The sequence below is a fragment of the Haemaphysalis longicornis genome, unplaced genomic scaffold (assembly GCF_048455015.1).
Source record: "Haemaphysalis longicornis isolate Haplotype H1 unplaced genomic scaffold, Haemaphysalis longicornis Haplotype H1 scaffold_12, whole genome shotgun sequence".
Taxonomy (NCBI): Eukaryota; Metazoa; Arthropoda; class Arachnida; order Ixodida; family Ixodidae; genus Haemaphysalis; species Haemaphysalis longicornis.
Genome location: NW_027526225.1, coordinates 110,479,138 through 110,495,813, shown reverse-complemented (window position 1 = coordinate 110,495,813; position 16,676 = coordinate 110,479,138). Strand labels below are relative to the sequence as shown.

The window sequence follows — 16,676 nt, the reverse complement described above, 5'->3', positions numbered from 1 at the left end:
CGCCGTGAGTCAAAACGAGAGAGTTGGCGTTCCTTCATAACATCCATCAACTACTACACAGACACACGGAAAGTATGGACGAGAATACGCAAACTCAAAGGACAACAAACTCACAGCCTGCCTCTGGTCAGCACTACAGGGGACACACTCGAAGACCAGGCTGACACACTCGCACAACACTTCCAACACGTGCCCAGTTCAGCACACTACACGAACACTTTCCTGAAGTATAAAGCCTCTTGTGAAAAGAAGTCCCTACACGACAACAACAAATCACAGACTTCTTACAACTCCTTGTTTTCACTACATGAGCTGAGGGCTGCTCTGAGCACGTGTAAACCCTCAGCTCCAGGCCCAGACAACATTACATACACAATGATACAACATCTACACGCAGACACACTTGAAGCACTTCTACATCTATATAATAAAATATGGCTTTCGGGGCACATTCCACACTCTTGGAGGGAGGCCATTGTAGTGGCTTTCTTGAAGGAGGGAAAGGACCCGTCGTTCCCCTCAAGTTACCGTCCAATAGCCCTGACCAGCTGCCTGTGCAAGCTCTTCGAGAAGATGATCAATCGCAGGCTTGTGTACTTCCTCGAGTACAATGGTCTTCTCGAGAGCTGCCAGGCAGGCTTTAGGGTGGGGCGATCGACGAACGATCAACTGCACTTGACTCGTACATCAAGGATGCCTTCGTGCATAAGCAGTACTGCTTAACTGTCTTTTTCGACCTCGAGAAGGCCTACGACACCGCTTGGCGTTATGGGATCCTTAGTGACCTCAGGTCATTCGGTGTTTCGGGTAATATGTTGAACACCCTTGTTAGTTATTTGTCGGAGAGAGCGTTCAGAGTAAGAGTTGGTTGTGCACTTTCAAAGGTTCACGTCCAAGAAAATGGCGTGCCACAAGGTGGCGTGTTGAGTTGCACTCTCTTTATCATAAAGATGAACTCTCTTGGAAAGGCACTGCCACCAACAATCTCTTATTCTATGTATGTAGACGACGTGCAAATATCTTTTAAATCATGTAATATGTCAATATGCGAACGTCAAGTCCAGCTTGGTGTCAAGAAGCTTGCCGGCTGGGCAGACAAGAATGGGTTTAAATTGAATCCTGCAAAAAGCTCCTGCGTTGTGTTCTCCAGGAAGCGCGGGGTCCATCCGGACCCAGACATTACTCTGAATGGCGTGTCGCTTCCTGTGAACAAGGAGCACAAGTTCTTAGGTGTTGTGTTTGACCAGAAACTCACATTCATTCCACACATCAAGAAACTTAAACATAAATGTCTGAAAACAATGAATATACTTAAGGTTCTCTCCCATCAATCGTATGGTTCCGACAAAGAACTCCTACTACGGCTCTATACTGCTTTGGTTGGGTCTCGTTTAGACTATGGTAGTGTGGTATATGGGTCGGCGTCTAAAACAGCGTTGCGAATGCTTGACCCAGTGCTACACTTGGGGCTACGGCTTGCGTCGGGTGCTTTTCGTACTAGCCCTGTTGAGAGTCTGTATGCCGAGTGTAATACGTGGAGCCTTGAGAACCAACGGACATACATGGACTTACTTTATGCTTTTAAAATTTCATCGCTGAATAACCATCCTTTTTATCCTGTCTTTAACGACACATCCACATCTGTGCTTTTTGTAAATCGCCCATCCGTTCCTCTGCCCTTTTCACTTCGAGTGAGAGAGCGAGCCTCGGATCTGAGCGCTTCGTTTTTAGACGTGTACAGATCATCCTTTTCAGACATTTTACCTCCTTGGAAAGTTCGTCTTGTTTCCTCCGACATTTCTTTTATGAAACTTGACAAAAATCGGGTACCGCGAGCTGCTATACTGCAGCACTTTCTGTCTCTGCAGTTTAAATACCCACTTGCAGAATTTTACAGTGACGCGTCTAAAACCTCCACCATGGTCTCCTGCGCTGCTCATGGTCCGAATTTCAGTGCAGCCAGAACCATGAGCGTCCACACAACAATTTTCTCAGCAGAAGCATACGGAATTTTATTGATTGTACGACACATACTTGAAAATCAAATTCCAAAGTCTATCATCTACACAGATTCCTTGAGTGTTGTTCGCGCACTGTCATCGCATACACCCCCCAAAAACCACATAGTTAATCTTGTATTTAAATCTATCATGTCTGTGTATGCGCAGAAGCATCAGCTGCTCCTCTGCTGGGTCCCAGGACACGCTGGGATCGCTGGAAACGAGTTGGCAGACGAGAGGGCAGCTGCTGCTGCACTCAGGAACACTGTAGACATAACAACCGTACCATATACAGACCTCAAGCCACACATAAGACAACACTTGCGTAGAACATGGCAAACACACTGGGATGAACAGACAGACAACAAACTACATGTAATAAAGCCACACTTGGGACGATACACATCTGACTCACACAACAGACACACGGAAGTCGCCTTGGGTAGGCTGCGGATAGGGCACACCCATGCGACGCACTCGTATCTGCTGACGGGATCTTCTATACCCCAGTGCAGCAGGTGCGGAGAGGCCCTATCCGTAGTGCACATACTAATCACATGCAAGGCACTTCACACAACACGACACAAACACTTCAGAGAACTCTACAGACAACATATTCCCCTACATCCATCGTTTTTTCTAGGTGACGAAGCCATTGTTTCCGTGAAACGTGTTTGAGTATTTGTCAGAAGTCCAGTTTTTAAACCTCATTTCCTATCGCGCATCATGAAATCTGGCCCTATACACCAGCCATGCTCATTGTAGTTTTGTGACTTTACTTTTGTTTTTGCTGATTTTACTTGGTATTTAAGGTTTCACCCCTATCATCGACTATTGTTTTGGCGCTCTTTGCCCCAGTTGGCCTTGCGCCATAAACATCCAACGATCATCATCATCAGAGAGAGAGATCAAACTTTATTTAAAGCGGCCCATGTCCGGGCTGCCGAAAATGTGGTTCTGGTGGGCCTGGAAGACGTTCAGGTGGGAATTCCGCAGGTGTCAGGGCCCCGCACGTGGGCAATGTGCCGGGCGAGGCGAGGCCAAAGGATGGGGCGAAGATCAGGCGGAGGAGCGGCCCAGTTTTCCCATGAGTATGGAATGTGGGATGGTAAAAGGTGTGGATGAAGAAAGTGAGGTGATCTCCTGGCGCGAGGACAAGTCCAGTAGGTGTGTTTAACGTCGGGATAGGCACCACACACCTGTTTCGATTTGCACGAGCAAGAGCATGAGCCCTTTCATTCCCTACAATTCCCTGGTGTCCGGGGACCCATTCTAGAAATACGTGCAGGTGACTGTGGGCTGCCATGTAGCATGTCAGCTCGTGATGAATGTGCGCAGGTAACGAGTTAGTTGCGAATTCTCTGAGGGCAGATTGACTATCCGTGCGGATGGTAATTTGGTCAGTTGAATGGGGTTGCAGCATGATCGAATCGGCAATGGCTTGAATTTCAGCAGCTGTAGAAGAAGGTACATTGCAGTGTTGACGGATGGTTTCTTCACGTGGACCTACCGTGACAGTTGTGGCCATGTTTCCACGGCTGATGAGCTCCAACTAGATGTTTGCCAAATTTTGGCTATGGTGAAAACAAAGCTTGCACCTCTCCAAATCACGTAAGAGCTACCTGTCCAGTATAGAATCCGCTTCCTTGACATTTGTTTTTAGATGCGAAGCATCTCATGCTCGGGGCTGTGTCCCTCTTTCCCTAGTTGTCGTTGTCCGCCGTCCGCATTCTACTGCGCATGCGCGTCTCTTCAGCCCCGTCAGCGTTTGGGCTGACTTCAGCGCAGTCCACTATAAAAAGTAACAGTTAGGTGGCGCCCGGTTTCGATCCCACGACTCTCTGGCCGCAACGGGAGGTACGTGGCACTCTTCCCACTGCGCTACAAACCGAGACGGGAGAATGTGCTACGAACGCGCCTTATGTCCTTCACTCATTCAAACTACGTTAAGAAGCTACTGATACAACGAAGGCACGCGAAGCTCAACTTCAACGGAAACGACGAACTGAAAACTAATGGGAACTTCAGTCGACTCCATGGCTGCTCCGCATACTATTCAGGGTTCCCCTGCGGAAAGAGGGTGTAATTTTTCTTCTCACGCCGGTCGCTTTGTTAGAGCTACGAACCTATTGCCAACAAGCCATTGCTTCCCCATCACTCAGCCTATTCCAAACTAGTCAAAAGAGGCGTCGTGATTTGTGCTTTAGCAATGCCCTGAATATGTCTTGCGAGCGTGAAGCAGGCCCAAGCTTTGCAAAGCAGACGGTTTGTTTGGCAGAAGCAGGTTACCCGACGCATGCCATGGTATCGGAAGGCTGAGTGCATACTCAGGAAGTAACGCATGAAAGGGCCTGCTGATGCGCAATTGGCAGCGGAAAAAAGCAAGGTGGCGGTGATCCCGTATCTCCATCGCTTATCCCATAATCTCGAGAAGATGGCTTCTCGCTCCAACATAAAAAATTCCGCAGAAACTCAGAGAATTATCTACTGATGCGTAGCATTCTTATTCCGCCTGTCTTACGTGAGTTTTTTCCAGCCAAATGTTTGTTTTTTTTCTAAATCCTGTTCGACCAATTATCTCCAGTTACGCTATTATAACGATTACAGGTAACACTTTCGCGAAACATACATTATTGTGGAAATGCCATGCGGTATACGTCTTGCCAATTTCTGTAATTGTTAATATTTTTGTTATTTTTTAGTTTTGCAAAATTTTTCAAAGCCAGCTTTTATAGTGTTTTATAGTTTTATAGTTTGGTTTTATAGTTTATAGTTTTGTTTTATAGTGCCCCAGCGCTTTTCTGGCTGTAAAATATGCTTTATTCACCGACAAAAGAATCAATTTGAGTTAAAATTTTGATTCTCCCGCCAAATCATGTTTCGTTTCCCGGCCGCGGCGGCCGCTTATCTGATGGAGGCGAAAAGCAAAAACGCCCGTGTGTACGAGATTTCGGCGCACGATAAAGATCCCCAGGTGGTCAAAATTAATCCGGAGCCCTCCACTACGGTGCGCCTCATCGCCTGCGTTGCGTCGGCGCGTTAAACCCCACAAAAAAAAAAAAAGCCAGCGCGGAGCAGGGCTACCCGGATTAGCGGAGGCCCTCCACCGGGCGGCCACTCAACCATCAGCTCTGAAGCTCGTCGCAATAAAGTTTTTTACTCACTCACTGAAGCAGATATCTGAATGAACGTTTGAAGGAGCACATCTATAAGTTCGAAATCAGAATGGGGACTTCTTCGCTTTACGGTGAAAAACGTGCGGCTGCTCTCCTCCCCTAGCTATTTGAAAAGCATGTGGTTTTTGCCAAGCACCATCATCGCTTTGCAGGCGAAATTTCGGAAGCGAAAGTCATTGCTGATTTGGGTGATATTTGCGTTTCAAAACCGTCTGTGGCTCTCGGGGCAAAAGAGATAGATTTTTTTAAATTCAAACCCACAAGTTTTTTTTTTTTTTTTTTCTGCCGGAGTGTCTTTCTTTGGCGCACGCACTCATGCTTGTCTCCGCCAGCCTCAGACAATGCTTTGTCTGTAAACGTTTTTATCGGTGTACTTCTATTCGTGACCTATGCTGAGCTGCTATGCGGTTTTATTTGTGCTGTTCGCAATGTGATGACTACTTCCTGGTCGGTCGAAATTAGGCGCGTCGCTTAATAAGTGTGGTATATATGTGGTGGTTGGGTTTTGTGACAAAGTTGAAATTTAGCGCACTGCGTGTCTCCTTTAAGTTGATGTCCCTCGTCTACCGCCGCGCTTTACAACTTCGCCAGCGAATGATTGCGACGGAAACTAAGGCAAGCAAAATGGTAGCTGAAGCGATGAGATGAGGAAATTTGGCGTCAGCTGGATTCAGCTGACGTAGGATCCTGAAGTGCACGTCGAACTATAAAGGCGCTATGATGGAGATTATCAGAGGGGACTGTGTTCTTTGTTTTGCATCGAACGTACGATTATAATGATAAAGATGGTCTTAATTACGACTATTTATTTGTTTATTTATGAGGATGATGAACTAACTTTATTTGATTCCAGGTGCTGATGTTAGGGCAACCGCCCGGTGGGTTTATTTATAAATTTATACGCGTATACGTAATTTATACATAATGTAGACGTATAGGTAATTTATACGTAACGTAGACGTATACGTAATTTATACGTCATTTATACGTATAAATTTATAAATCCATTTATAATTGTTTAGTTCTTAAATGTATAAAAATTGTTTGTTTATAAATAAATAAATATATATATTTTGTTAATTGAGTCGGGCAGAGAAGGGGGGCAGTTTCGTTCGCATGAAACAATTCTTCTATGGGAGTGCAGGAAAAGTCATCAATTCGCACTCTCCGGGCAATCAAATGGCTAAATGCACCCACTGACAGCAGCGCTGCCGAAACGAATGACGGAATTACGCATCTCTAAAACTGGTTCAACTAGCGCAAATGAGCCGATTGGTCCGCACTGTTATAAGAGGGAGTCCGGCAGCACAGCGAACATTTATCGGTGCGTACCCGAAGATCATAGGCGTTATTTAGCGTTGTATAGGTCCTGCCGACCGCGGCTGCATGCAAATAATCCCTCCCTCCAAGCTCTCTTTCCTTCGAACACGTGTTGCATCGTAGCTGCTTGCAGGGCTAAACACCTCACTTGCGTGGACGTAGTTTTTATTTGCTTCCCCGTGTGCATCGGTGGTGGAATCGTCCCTGACCCCGCTTTAGATGTCGCTCAGCGCGGAATCCCCCCATATGCCTCAATGATCCTTCCTAATCGCCCAGCGATCCTTTCTAATCGTTCAGCGATCCTCCCTAATCCTCCAGTGATTCTCCGTAATCCTACACTGATCCCTTTTTAAGCCAAGCCGATCCTCCAGGGATCCTTTCCATTCTGGTTGAATTCATCTTTTGTGCACTCCCTCTCCGCAGTTAAATTATCTCCTCGTGCGTAATCCTGGTCCACGTTTTTAACGTGTAAAAAAGAACGAGAAGCGTTAATCTAAGTTTGCACTAGACTACGTATAGTACAGGCAAATTTCGTGCAGCTGGGTTCTGCTAAAAATTAAGTACGAGAGCGTTTGCACAGCAGTAGGCAAACATTTTCCTCCGACTTACAAATGATTTTTCTTACGCGTCCTTTTCCTGTTGGTCCTTTTTTGTTTTCAAAATGTTCGATTCGCTCGCGACCAACCGCTTCGGCACTTAACTCCTTAACTAAAACAAAACAAAATGTGCACTTGACAGATTTTTGTTTTCAACTTACGCCAACCTTGAGGTCGTTCTCCGCTCCCCGCTGGCCCAGTTTTAATTGGAAAGTGATCCGGGCCGCTCGTTGTCTCTGCCGCCAGCATGCCGGGGCTTAATCGACCTCATCTACTCACGAGACACAGCTTTCCCCCCCCTTCCCAACCTTCGAACGCAAGCTTCATCCAAGCGGGGAAGGAAGCCTATTCGATAGAGAGCTTCGAATCGACCTCCGCCGTTCCCTTGATGGCATCCTCTGGTCTGACGCAGTTTTCATCAACGTCCCCTCCCTTCTGGCTTCGCTGGGGGTCCAGAGTAAAACCAAAGGTTTAGACGACAAGGGGGCGTACTGCCGCGTACACGAGGGTAGAGGGTGAAAGCGAGCGGAGGTTAGTTTATCGGACCAACGTAGACTGCGACAGAAACTGGGCGCTTCGATCGGCGCTGCGCGCACGAGTAGCGGCGACAGTCCTGCTGCATGCTACCTCTTCTTGTTTTTCGTATTGGACGGCTTTTGGTTTTTACTCGGCAAGCACGGCAATGCCTATGGCGTGCGGGGAAGCCTATGGAGCTACGGAACTGTGTGTGTGCCCCCCCCCCCCCTCCCCCCAGCGAGGGATCGATGCTGACCGCTGCGATCGGAGCGTCCTGTGTCGAGCGAACGTCTTGTAGATAAGGAGGAGGTTGTCCGCGCTAACTCTTTCCCCTGCATGAAAGATTGGCAACTCTTCTTCTTATCGGGTGAGGTGGAAAAACAGGGGAGTGCCGAAGGAGTACGGCCGAAACACACAACCACTCCATGGGAAAGAAATTGGGAACTATTAGGGGTGACTCTTCAAGTCTCTGGGGTGTTGTCTCTGATGGGCCGATTTGGAGGCCCCCGCGGGATGTGCAGCGAACCACGGGTTTTTCGGGGAAATCCCCGGGCGAGGCTTCTGGAAAGCCGAATCGGCGGTACTGCTGCTCGCGCGCTAATAGCCGAACCTGCGGTTGAACCCCGACCTGCGATTCCCCAGCCGATTCCAGCTTCTGCTCGCTGTTCACCATGATCATTGCTGAACCCGGCTCTTGGCGCCAGCGACTGGTGACGTCCTGGTAGCCGCACTCGGGGCTGCGCGTTCCTCTTTCTCTCTCTCTATTACGTGTCTGTCGATGCGAAGTTGGCGTGGAATGTCAGTGTTTTGCGGGCAGTTCGGTACAAAAATTACTACCTTAAAATGAGTCCGGATGGGCGAACATATACAAGAAGCTTGAAGCGACTGGTGTGAATATGAATATGAATATTCATATGAATATGAATATAAAGATTTCTTAACCAACCCCGGAAATATTGTTTAAGTGATGCTTCTTTAAATCGAAGTAGGCATGTGCAGATATTTTGAGAAGGCACTTAGGTTTAGGAGAGGTCTTGTTTTTCACTTTTTTTTTTTATTTTGGGAGCAGTTTTCAGAGAATATTCGTGCGAAGGAAGATGAGCAGTCACTTCCAATCCCTTGAGATGAAGTGTCGCGCTCGTCTATGCCATGTAGGCCTAACTATGAAAAAGAGGAGTAGGACAAACATTTTATTGAGCCTTTAAAGGCCCCTTAAGGGATCGTGGTGACCGGCGTACCGGTGACCGCAGCAGCCCTCGCCGTGACCACCCTTTGGGTAGACAGGTCGGAGCTGCCCAGCGCCTCAGCCCAGTGCCAACCGTCTGGTAAGGGGGGATAGGGGTTGTGGGGACAGTTCCAAAGGAGGTGGTCCAGGGTTTCCACTACTCCGCAGGCCGGGCAGTTGGGGGAGGGGTAGACGGAAGGATAAATACGGTGCAGGTGGTAGCGACAGGAAAGGGTATGGGTTTGCACCAGTCGCCATAGCCGTTCTTCCCTGTTGGATAAATCCGGGTGTGCGGGAGGGAGCTGGCGGCGTGAGAGGCGGAAATGTGCCGTAATGTCTTGGAAGGTTGAGAGACTGTCCCGAGCTGATAGGGCTCCGTGAAAGGGTTCGAGGCTAGGGCCTGCTCGGGCGGTGAGCCCTCGAGCGGCCCTATGTGCTGCCTCATTTCCCCCCACGCCCGTGTGGGCCGGAGTCCAGATCAGCTGTATGGGTACGGTAGGAGGATTTTTGAGGAGAATTCCGAGCGCCAGGGGCGAGATCATGCCTCTGGCGTAATTTCGAATGGCCGTTTTTGAATCCGAGATGATAGTGGTAAGGGGCGGCCTATGTGTAAGGGCTAGGGCGATTGCCGCCTCTTCCGCCTCAGCGGGTCGGATGGTGCGGACTGTTAGGGAGTTAAGAGGAGGAGTGTTGGGATGGTTGATTAGTGCGACAGCGTATGCGTTCTGCCGTCGATAGCAAGCTGCGTCCACGTAAACCGTAGTGGGGTGGACGGGGTATTTCTCTGTAAGCGCTCGTGCCCGTTGTTCCCTACGCTGCTTGTTGAAAACAGGGTGCATGTTGCGCGGTAAAGGGCGGATAGTGAGGGAGCCATGAATGTCGGGTGGTACCGGGAGCCTAGGTTAAGAGTAGCAAGGAGAGTGCGACCGGTGGGCGTGGATGAGAGCCTATTTAGCTGACCGATAAGGTGGGCTTCAATGAGTTCCTCCGCCGTATTGTAAATGCCGAGTCTCTCGAGTCTGGCAGTGGTAGTGCTCTGAGGGATTTGTAGCGCCGTTTTGTAGATCTTTCGAATGAGACAGTTGACTTTAGAGCGTTCGGTACGCGAGGGCAAGAGATACGGGAGGGAGTAAGTGAGACGGCTGAGCACAAATGCCTGTATCAGCCGGATACGCTCCGTTTCTTTGAGCCCCTTGTTGCGGACAGCAATCCTGCGGATGAGGGCGATCGTCTAATTCACCTGAGAAGTCAGCTGTGCTAGGTACTTAGTGTTTTCGCGATTGCGCTGTACGCAGAGCCCAAGTATTTTCAGGACAGCCACTTGGGGAACATCCCTACCATCAATCTGGACCTCAATGGTGGGTGTCTGGGGTAGTTTGCCGGATGGTTTGGCGGGGAGGATTAAAAGCTCAGATTTTTCCGGTGAGCATCCAAGCCCGACTTCGCGAGCGGCGGCGGTAACTAAGTCAGCTCCCTGTTGGACAGCCTCCTCGATTTGAGCGTCGCCGCCTCCGGTGGTCCACAGCGCAATAACATCGGCGTATATGCTGTGGCGTAAGCGCGGGATCGCGGCGAGCTTACTGGGAAGGTGGATTAGGGCAATGTTAAATAGAAGCGGGGATAACACTGCGCCTTGAGGCGTGCCAATGGTTGGGAGATAAATAGTGTCGGATTGTACGTCGCCGAGCTGAATAACAGCCGTGCGGTTCGAAAGGAAGTTACGGATATAGTTGTACGTGCGGCTACCCGGAGCCCGATGAAAAAGAAAACCGGGCCATCTCCACAAACGTGAAACCTGTGGAGGGACGAAGCATGCAGTGTATAAGTGTATTCAAAGATTGTAAGTCTCTCTCTTGCCACACGGCGCGCGCTGATTGGGCGCCGGAGAAGCGACGGTGGGAGGACCAATCGCGCGCTTGCTGAGGCGGTGGCGCCCTCTCTTGCGTTGAACCGGATTTCAGCAATTAAATGAGAGACAGACTTGCTGTAAGTTGTCTTCGTGTCACACGCCCCAGCATGCGTTCTAGCGCGAGGCTTTGGAAAACAAGTGTCCCGGTGTTTTAGTACCGTGAATAGATCAGACGATAGGAGACGCCGACAGCCCTATCCCCTAAGGTGCTTCGCCGCCAAAAAACGTTTAAACCCATAAAGAAACGCCGCGAACTTTTTCGGTCAGCGAATAGAACATTTCTTGATTCCCAAATCAGTTTCTTTAGCTGTTACTTTTTAGCCAAAACAAATCTTTGAACGCCTTCTCTTCTCGGAACAAAATCACTTTTCTACAGAACCACGAACAGCCTGTGGTTTTTTGTCCCGTTGTGTCTCGACCGGCTCAGCCGTTGGCGGGTTAAACAACCATATTTGTCGCACACGAAGACAATTCCTAATCACGCTGTCCGAAAAACAAACACAAAACTAAAGAATTGCTTGGTTTTGGGCGAGTTGGTTCATATCGACTTGAAATTTCAGCTTGAACGAAAACCTCAGGACTTAGGAAGGAAACACGGACACAATGCTGCATTGCAAGGCTAGAGAAAGAGTAGAGCTGTGGGTCGACGTAGCCGCTCCCCACACTGACAGCGGCCTTATACCAGGACAGAGGAAGCAGACAGACCCCAACAGTGCAAAGCCGTTTTGGACGGCATTTTAAAGCAAAAACCATTAAAGTATCTGCAGTGTTTTATTCAGTAGTAATCGTCGTCTTCCGTCGGCACAAGTAGGGCAAATCAGGTAGCGCATCCTCGAGTCGGTAGACCTTCACTTCTTTGTGAGCTGGTCCGGTGGCCTTCTCCGCGTGTGGATTGTGAAGGGATGGATTGTTGTTGTTGTTGTTGCGCCTTTAGCCATGGCACATACTCAATCAGGGGATCGGCCAATCAGCAGAAGACAGTGAAAATAAATATCTTTTTAATTACGTGGCGCTTAGAAAAATTAAGATAATCTAGACCGGCCGGAAAGAGCTTTGGCTCCATAAAGGACAGAAAAAAAACTGAAAGATCAAGGCGAGAGTAACCAGTCGTAAGCATAAAGTGTATAGTCTTCGGCGCGGCGGACCTGTGGTGCGCAGGTCGCTACATGACGACGACGACGAAGGCGGGAGCTCTTCATGTGGCGTAAGCCCACGCGCAAGCCTGGACAACGCTGAGAGTCGCCGCGAGGCACGCGCTCACGCGTAATCTATTTTTCTTTGCTGAAGCCACTGCGCGAAAGTCGAACTTTTTGGCGTCTCGCGCCGGGGACGCAGAGCGGTCGTCCAGAGGAGTATTAACTCTAGGTTAAGTCTCCTTTTCTCCATATACTGGACACAACTTGCGTCTTTTACTCGAAACAACGCTCACCAAAGTTATTGCGGGTAACCAAAACCACTGAAACTCCGCCTTTTTGCGGCCTGGAGCAGGCAACGCTGTGCTTCTATTATGGCGGCCCCCATGTTACTTGTGTTGAAAAAGTGACCGCTGAACGTCTGTCTGCAGTTGGGTTCAATTTATTACACGCCAACCCTGCCTTCATAATGTACCCCCGTAGTTTTCGGTTGCCACTATTTCTGCGTGCGGCGCGGTGTGTCTTGTACAAAGACTTGCAAGCCAACGTTGCTACGCCGAGACTGTTGTCCGCGGCCCACATTCACACCTCGCGTAGCAGACGCGACGCAGATTCTCAACGCAAAGGAAGATCGTTTGTTCTGCAAAACCCGTTCCGATGGCTGAGCCTCTTCTTCGATTTTATGTACCTGAAGAACCAGTGGGATCCAGAGTTCAACAGGTCTGAGTTTTTGGAAGGATGCAGACAAGTATGTACTGCACCCTGTGTGCGTAATTCATGCCTGATAAAAAGAGCCAATTAAGGCTTCACAACTATCAAGGAATTTGTTAACGGTTCTTCACGACTAGAGGTTACGAGTTGTAACGTTGAATTCGCTCAAATGGTACAGGGGTGGATTAAAAAGAAATACGAACAACGGAGCACTCGGCCCCCGACGCATTCCGAACCGTCTCGCTGCACTGTCAGTAAACTGCGCGCATGCGTAGTTATTTCAGGGCGTTTGAGAGTGTGGTCTACTGTTAGGGGAGATGCTCGATAAACAAGCGATGCCGGTCATTTATATTGAGGCGTCTTTTTATGCTCTGTCGCCACTGGGCATCATGTTATCTACTACATTCGGGAGCCAAGCGCGCAGCAGGCTGATTGCAGCTAGCAAACCCTCTCAAACGTTCTCGAAGAAGTACGCATGCGCGCAGTTTACTGGATTTGCAGCCAGATGGTGCAGCATGTGCCGGAGGCTGTGCACTCCTTTGAACCCCCCCTGTACGTCATCACAGTATGAAGATGGTCCTGACGTCTAAAGTCATTATACTCATTACTGACAAGTTTAACCTCACGTAGCCTTGCAGAGACTGCAGTGAAGAATAAATTAAGGCACTGCAAGCGTCGACGCCTTAGAGGCGAGTTTTTGCGCGCCTAAATTAAGCAGTTTTGTGCGGTGTTTTTACGTCTCATTCAGCTGTTCAGGATGCAAAAACTAATTTCATTCTAGTTACACATTTGTGACGCACCACAATACTTGTTTGTCGCATTCACGCCGAGCAGCGCATGTGTTTTGCTATTATGTATGCTCTGCTGTCACCTGAATTTCGTTTTCTCTTCAGGCCATGTCGACCGTTCTCTCATTGATAGCAACTCGAAGGCTAGACGACCTGGCCGGGCTTGTGAAACGAGAGGTGAGCTTGACAAACGTTCTTAATGTCACGCTTTTCAATATTGAAAACATCCTTACCACTGGCTGCTTCAAATTTAATCATTTTGTTGCACTGATGCTAGAACCTAGCTGTTTGTTGCTAGATGTCGAGACTAGAATGTTTCACGTGGAATTTATTTGACTCCAAGTTTTGAAATCAACTGCCTCTCGAAACAAAGCTGTATGTGAGTGCACCCAACTGTCCTGGCTCAACATTATACGTGGTAGTGCCAAAATATTGAAAATTTCAGGAGTCAACCCATTGGACGAATTTATGATGCAGTGCTCCACCACGAGCCTGTTTTTGAAAAAAAAGAAATCTTTTACGAATGTTAATTTTATTACTGCAAAGTTTATATTGCGGTCCTTTTCTCTTTTTCATGCATTTTGTAATGGGAACGTACCGTTAGTGACACATCACACTACCGAAAGGCACACCACACTAGTTGAAAGGCATTGTGTCATACCGGTTTTCAGCACATGTTTTATCTGTTGGTTTGCAAAAATCTGGCTCGGTTGAAAACATGCTGTTATGTAGCAGATACCTCACAGCAAATTGGCTGCAGGAGGTTCCTGTTGCTTAAATGTTCAAGGGAAAATTGTATCTGTGCTTGGTGTCTTTCTACAGGGGTAAGCAGCGGGTAGCGAAATTCATGCAAATTCGCTCGCTGCTTTCTTTCCTGTATTTGCTGTCATAGGCTATTAAAGGTTAAAAAGCAGTGCAAGAGACTGTTGAGCGCCTCCCATTTGGTACGTTGAGATTTGAAAAGTGCAAAACAGTGCAAGAGACTGCCTCACGTATGGGCCAGTTGGTACAATGGTCTGAAAGATGAAAAGCCGATCAAGAGATGGCTTGTTACCTTTTTGACCCTTTCACTGTCGGGTGTTTCTGGCTGTGACGCACCCCCGGTGTCGGCTTGGTTTCCAAAATATTAGGGAAGGAACATAGTGATTTATTTGACTATGGATGGCATCCGGAACGTAACCTGTCGAAAGAAAAAAGCATGGTTGAGAAATGGCCTTTCTTCCAGATATTTTCAGTTTTCCGTGCACGCTTCCGGGATGACGACCCTACCGTTTTAACAGCAGAATCTGACACTGTGGAACTCGCACCTCTTCGTCGGATGAGAAACTCTGAGAGTGTGAATCCTAACTCGGCTCGTATTCGGATCAGAATCAAAAAACCATCACTCCTGTCCGCAGTCAAAGGCCCCGCGCGGTCAGCCATCCGAAAGTAACCGCGCGCATGGAGGGAGTACTTTCAGCAGCCCGCACAACGCACAGAAATGAGCGAGTGAAAGGTGTGATTGAATTATGTTTCGATCGATTGGAGAGGCAACGGCGCATTGGGCTAACTTGGTGTGCCGTAGCAGATGCAAGAAAAGAGTAAAAAAGGAAACCTATGAACCCTTTGCGGATGGCGCCACAACCCTTGCACCTGTAATCGCACGCGTACCGCAAGGTTACTCATACCGGCAGATTACAGCATGCGTAGCGACCAAGCCCCCCAGCAATGAAAGGTAAGCGCAGTTGCTCCGTTCTCTTCATTATACCATCGTAGAGAATATCGAGTGAAAATACGAGCTACTAGAAATATTCAACAGGTGGCACGAGCAGTCCAGATGCGCCCACTTTACGCTATGGTGCAAATTTTGGAACGTACCGGTATGTCAGCGACATTGCGGAGGGGAAATGCGAAAAGTTACCGGTATGTCGGTGACAGTGAAAGGGTTAAATCACGGTGTAGCAGCTGACAAGGACCACATGTGTTTTTCAGTGGAATAAGAATGTCGGTTGGCAAAGTGCGTGCATCGAAAAAGTAATGCGACTGTTCTTCCCAGGCCGTGGACAAGTTTGTGCAGCAAGCTTCTGAAGAGCTTGGGTATGGCAACACACATCACCTCGAGGACCCGGACGAGGTCATGGCCTTGCCACATAAAGTAACACTTCAGTCTATTGTAGGTATGTCGGTTGGTACCTTTTTTTCTGTTGCTATTCTCACGGGACTAGTTTAGCCACGCAGCCAATGTTGGTACAGTTGAACTCCGTTATAATGAACACTGATATAGCGAATTATCGGCTATAGCGAACAAAATACAAACTTTGGTTGGTCACGTGTTAATTTCAATGGCACTTATTCTGTTATAAAGAAACTGAAACCGTGGGAGCCGCACGCGATATCGGATATAACGAAGAAATATTTTACCAGGAGGCTGAGAAGCTACTTGGAAAGAAAACCCGTGGTCCGAAACTGCAGGCCCTTTTGTTCGTGGACACTGTGGAAAACTCCATCCTGTTCAGTGCTATGAGTAGCCACCAGACGAAGATCCCATCCTTCATCAAATAAATAAAGACGCAGGCCCGTTTTGTCAAGTGCACTTTGTTCTGTTGTAATTTCACGTACTCATGTTCCGGTTTATTAAGGCTGAAATGCAACGAGGAGAACTGTAAGGGTTACCTTGTTTATAGTGGGTTTGAAGCCTGAGAAAATGCATTTTTATAAAAGTATTTATGCGGGAGCTAGATTATCGATTTGTTACAGCCGGTTTTTAGCTCTACTGTTACAGCGAATATCGGTTATAACGAACTAATTTGCTGTCCCGATACTGCTTCGTTATAGCGAGGTTCGACTGTATTGTCACGGGACTAGTTTAGCTGTACAGCCAATGTAGGTATAGGAGTCAGCAGTGATGCTATGGTGGGTAGCAAGTGTTGCAGTGGGACATGGTTGGAGATTCATGGTATGCGAACGTGTGAGGTATGTTGCAAGTTTGTACCGCCACCAAGCGAACAATACATATTTGTAAGGAAATTTTATAAAGAATCCGCCACGGTGACTCAGTGGCTACGGCGTCGTGTTCCCGAGCCCAAGGATGCAATTCAGTCCTGTTTGCCGCATCTATTTTTCTGGTATACGTGAAAGATGAAAACACCTGTTTCAAGATTTTGGCGCCCGTTAAAAATCACTGGGTGGTCGAATTTATTTCATACCCCTTTACTACTCACTATGGCATAGCTTCTAGAGCCCAGGCTTGCCGTAAAATAACATGAAAGCACCCAGCCCACTTTCAATAACAATTTATCAAGGGCTTGTCTAGTCAGAGCAGT

General features: G+C 48.1%; 1 protein-coding gene across 3 annotated transcripts in view; it reads left to right on the top strand.

Moving 5' to 3' along the window:
* The window catches only part of LOC144163236 (uncharacterized), a 292,766-nt gene that overhangs the window by 265,515 nt on the left and 10,575 nt on the right, over positions 1-16,676 (top strand). The window contains exons 1-3 of one of the 3 annotated variants that reach the window (XM_077694102.1): positions 12,233-12,623; positions 13,480-13,551; positions 15,410-15,530. In XM_077694102.1, coding sequence (XP_077550228.1) covers positions 12,345-12,623; positions 13,480-13,551; positions 15,410-15,530 — 472 coding nt within the window. In that variant the 5' untranslated portion in view covers positions 12,233-12,344. Of the gene's footprint in view, positions 1-12,232; positions 12,624-13,479; positions 13,552-15,409; positions 15,531-16,676 lie in introns of those variants that run through there. The other 2 variants (XM_077694104.1, XM_077694103.1) reach the window with 2 other exon arrangements.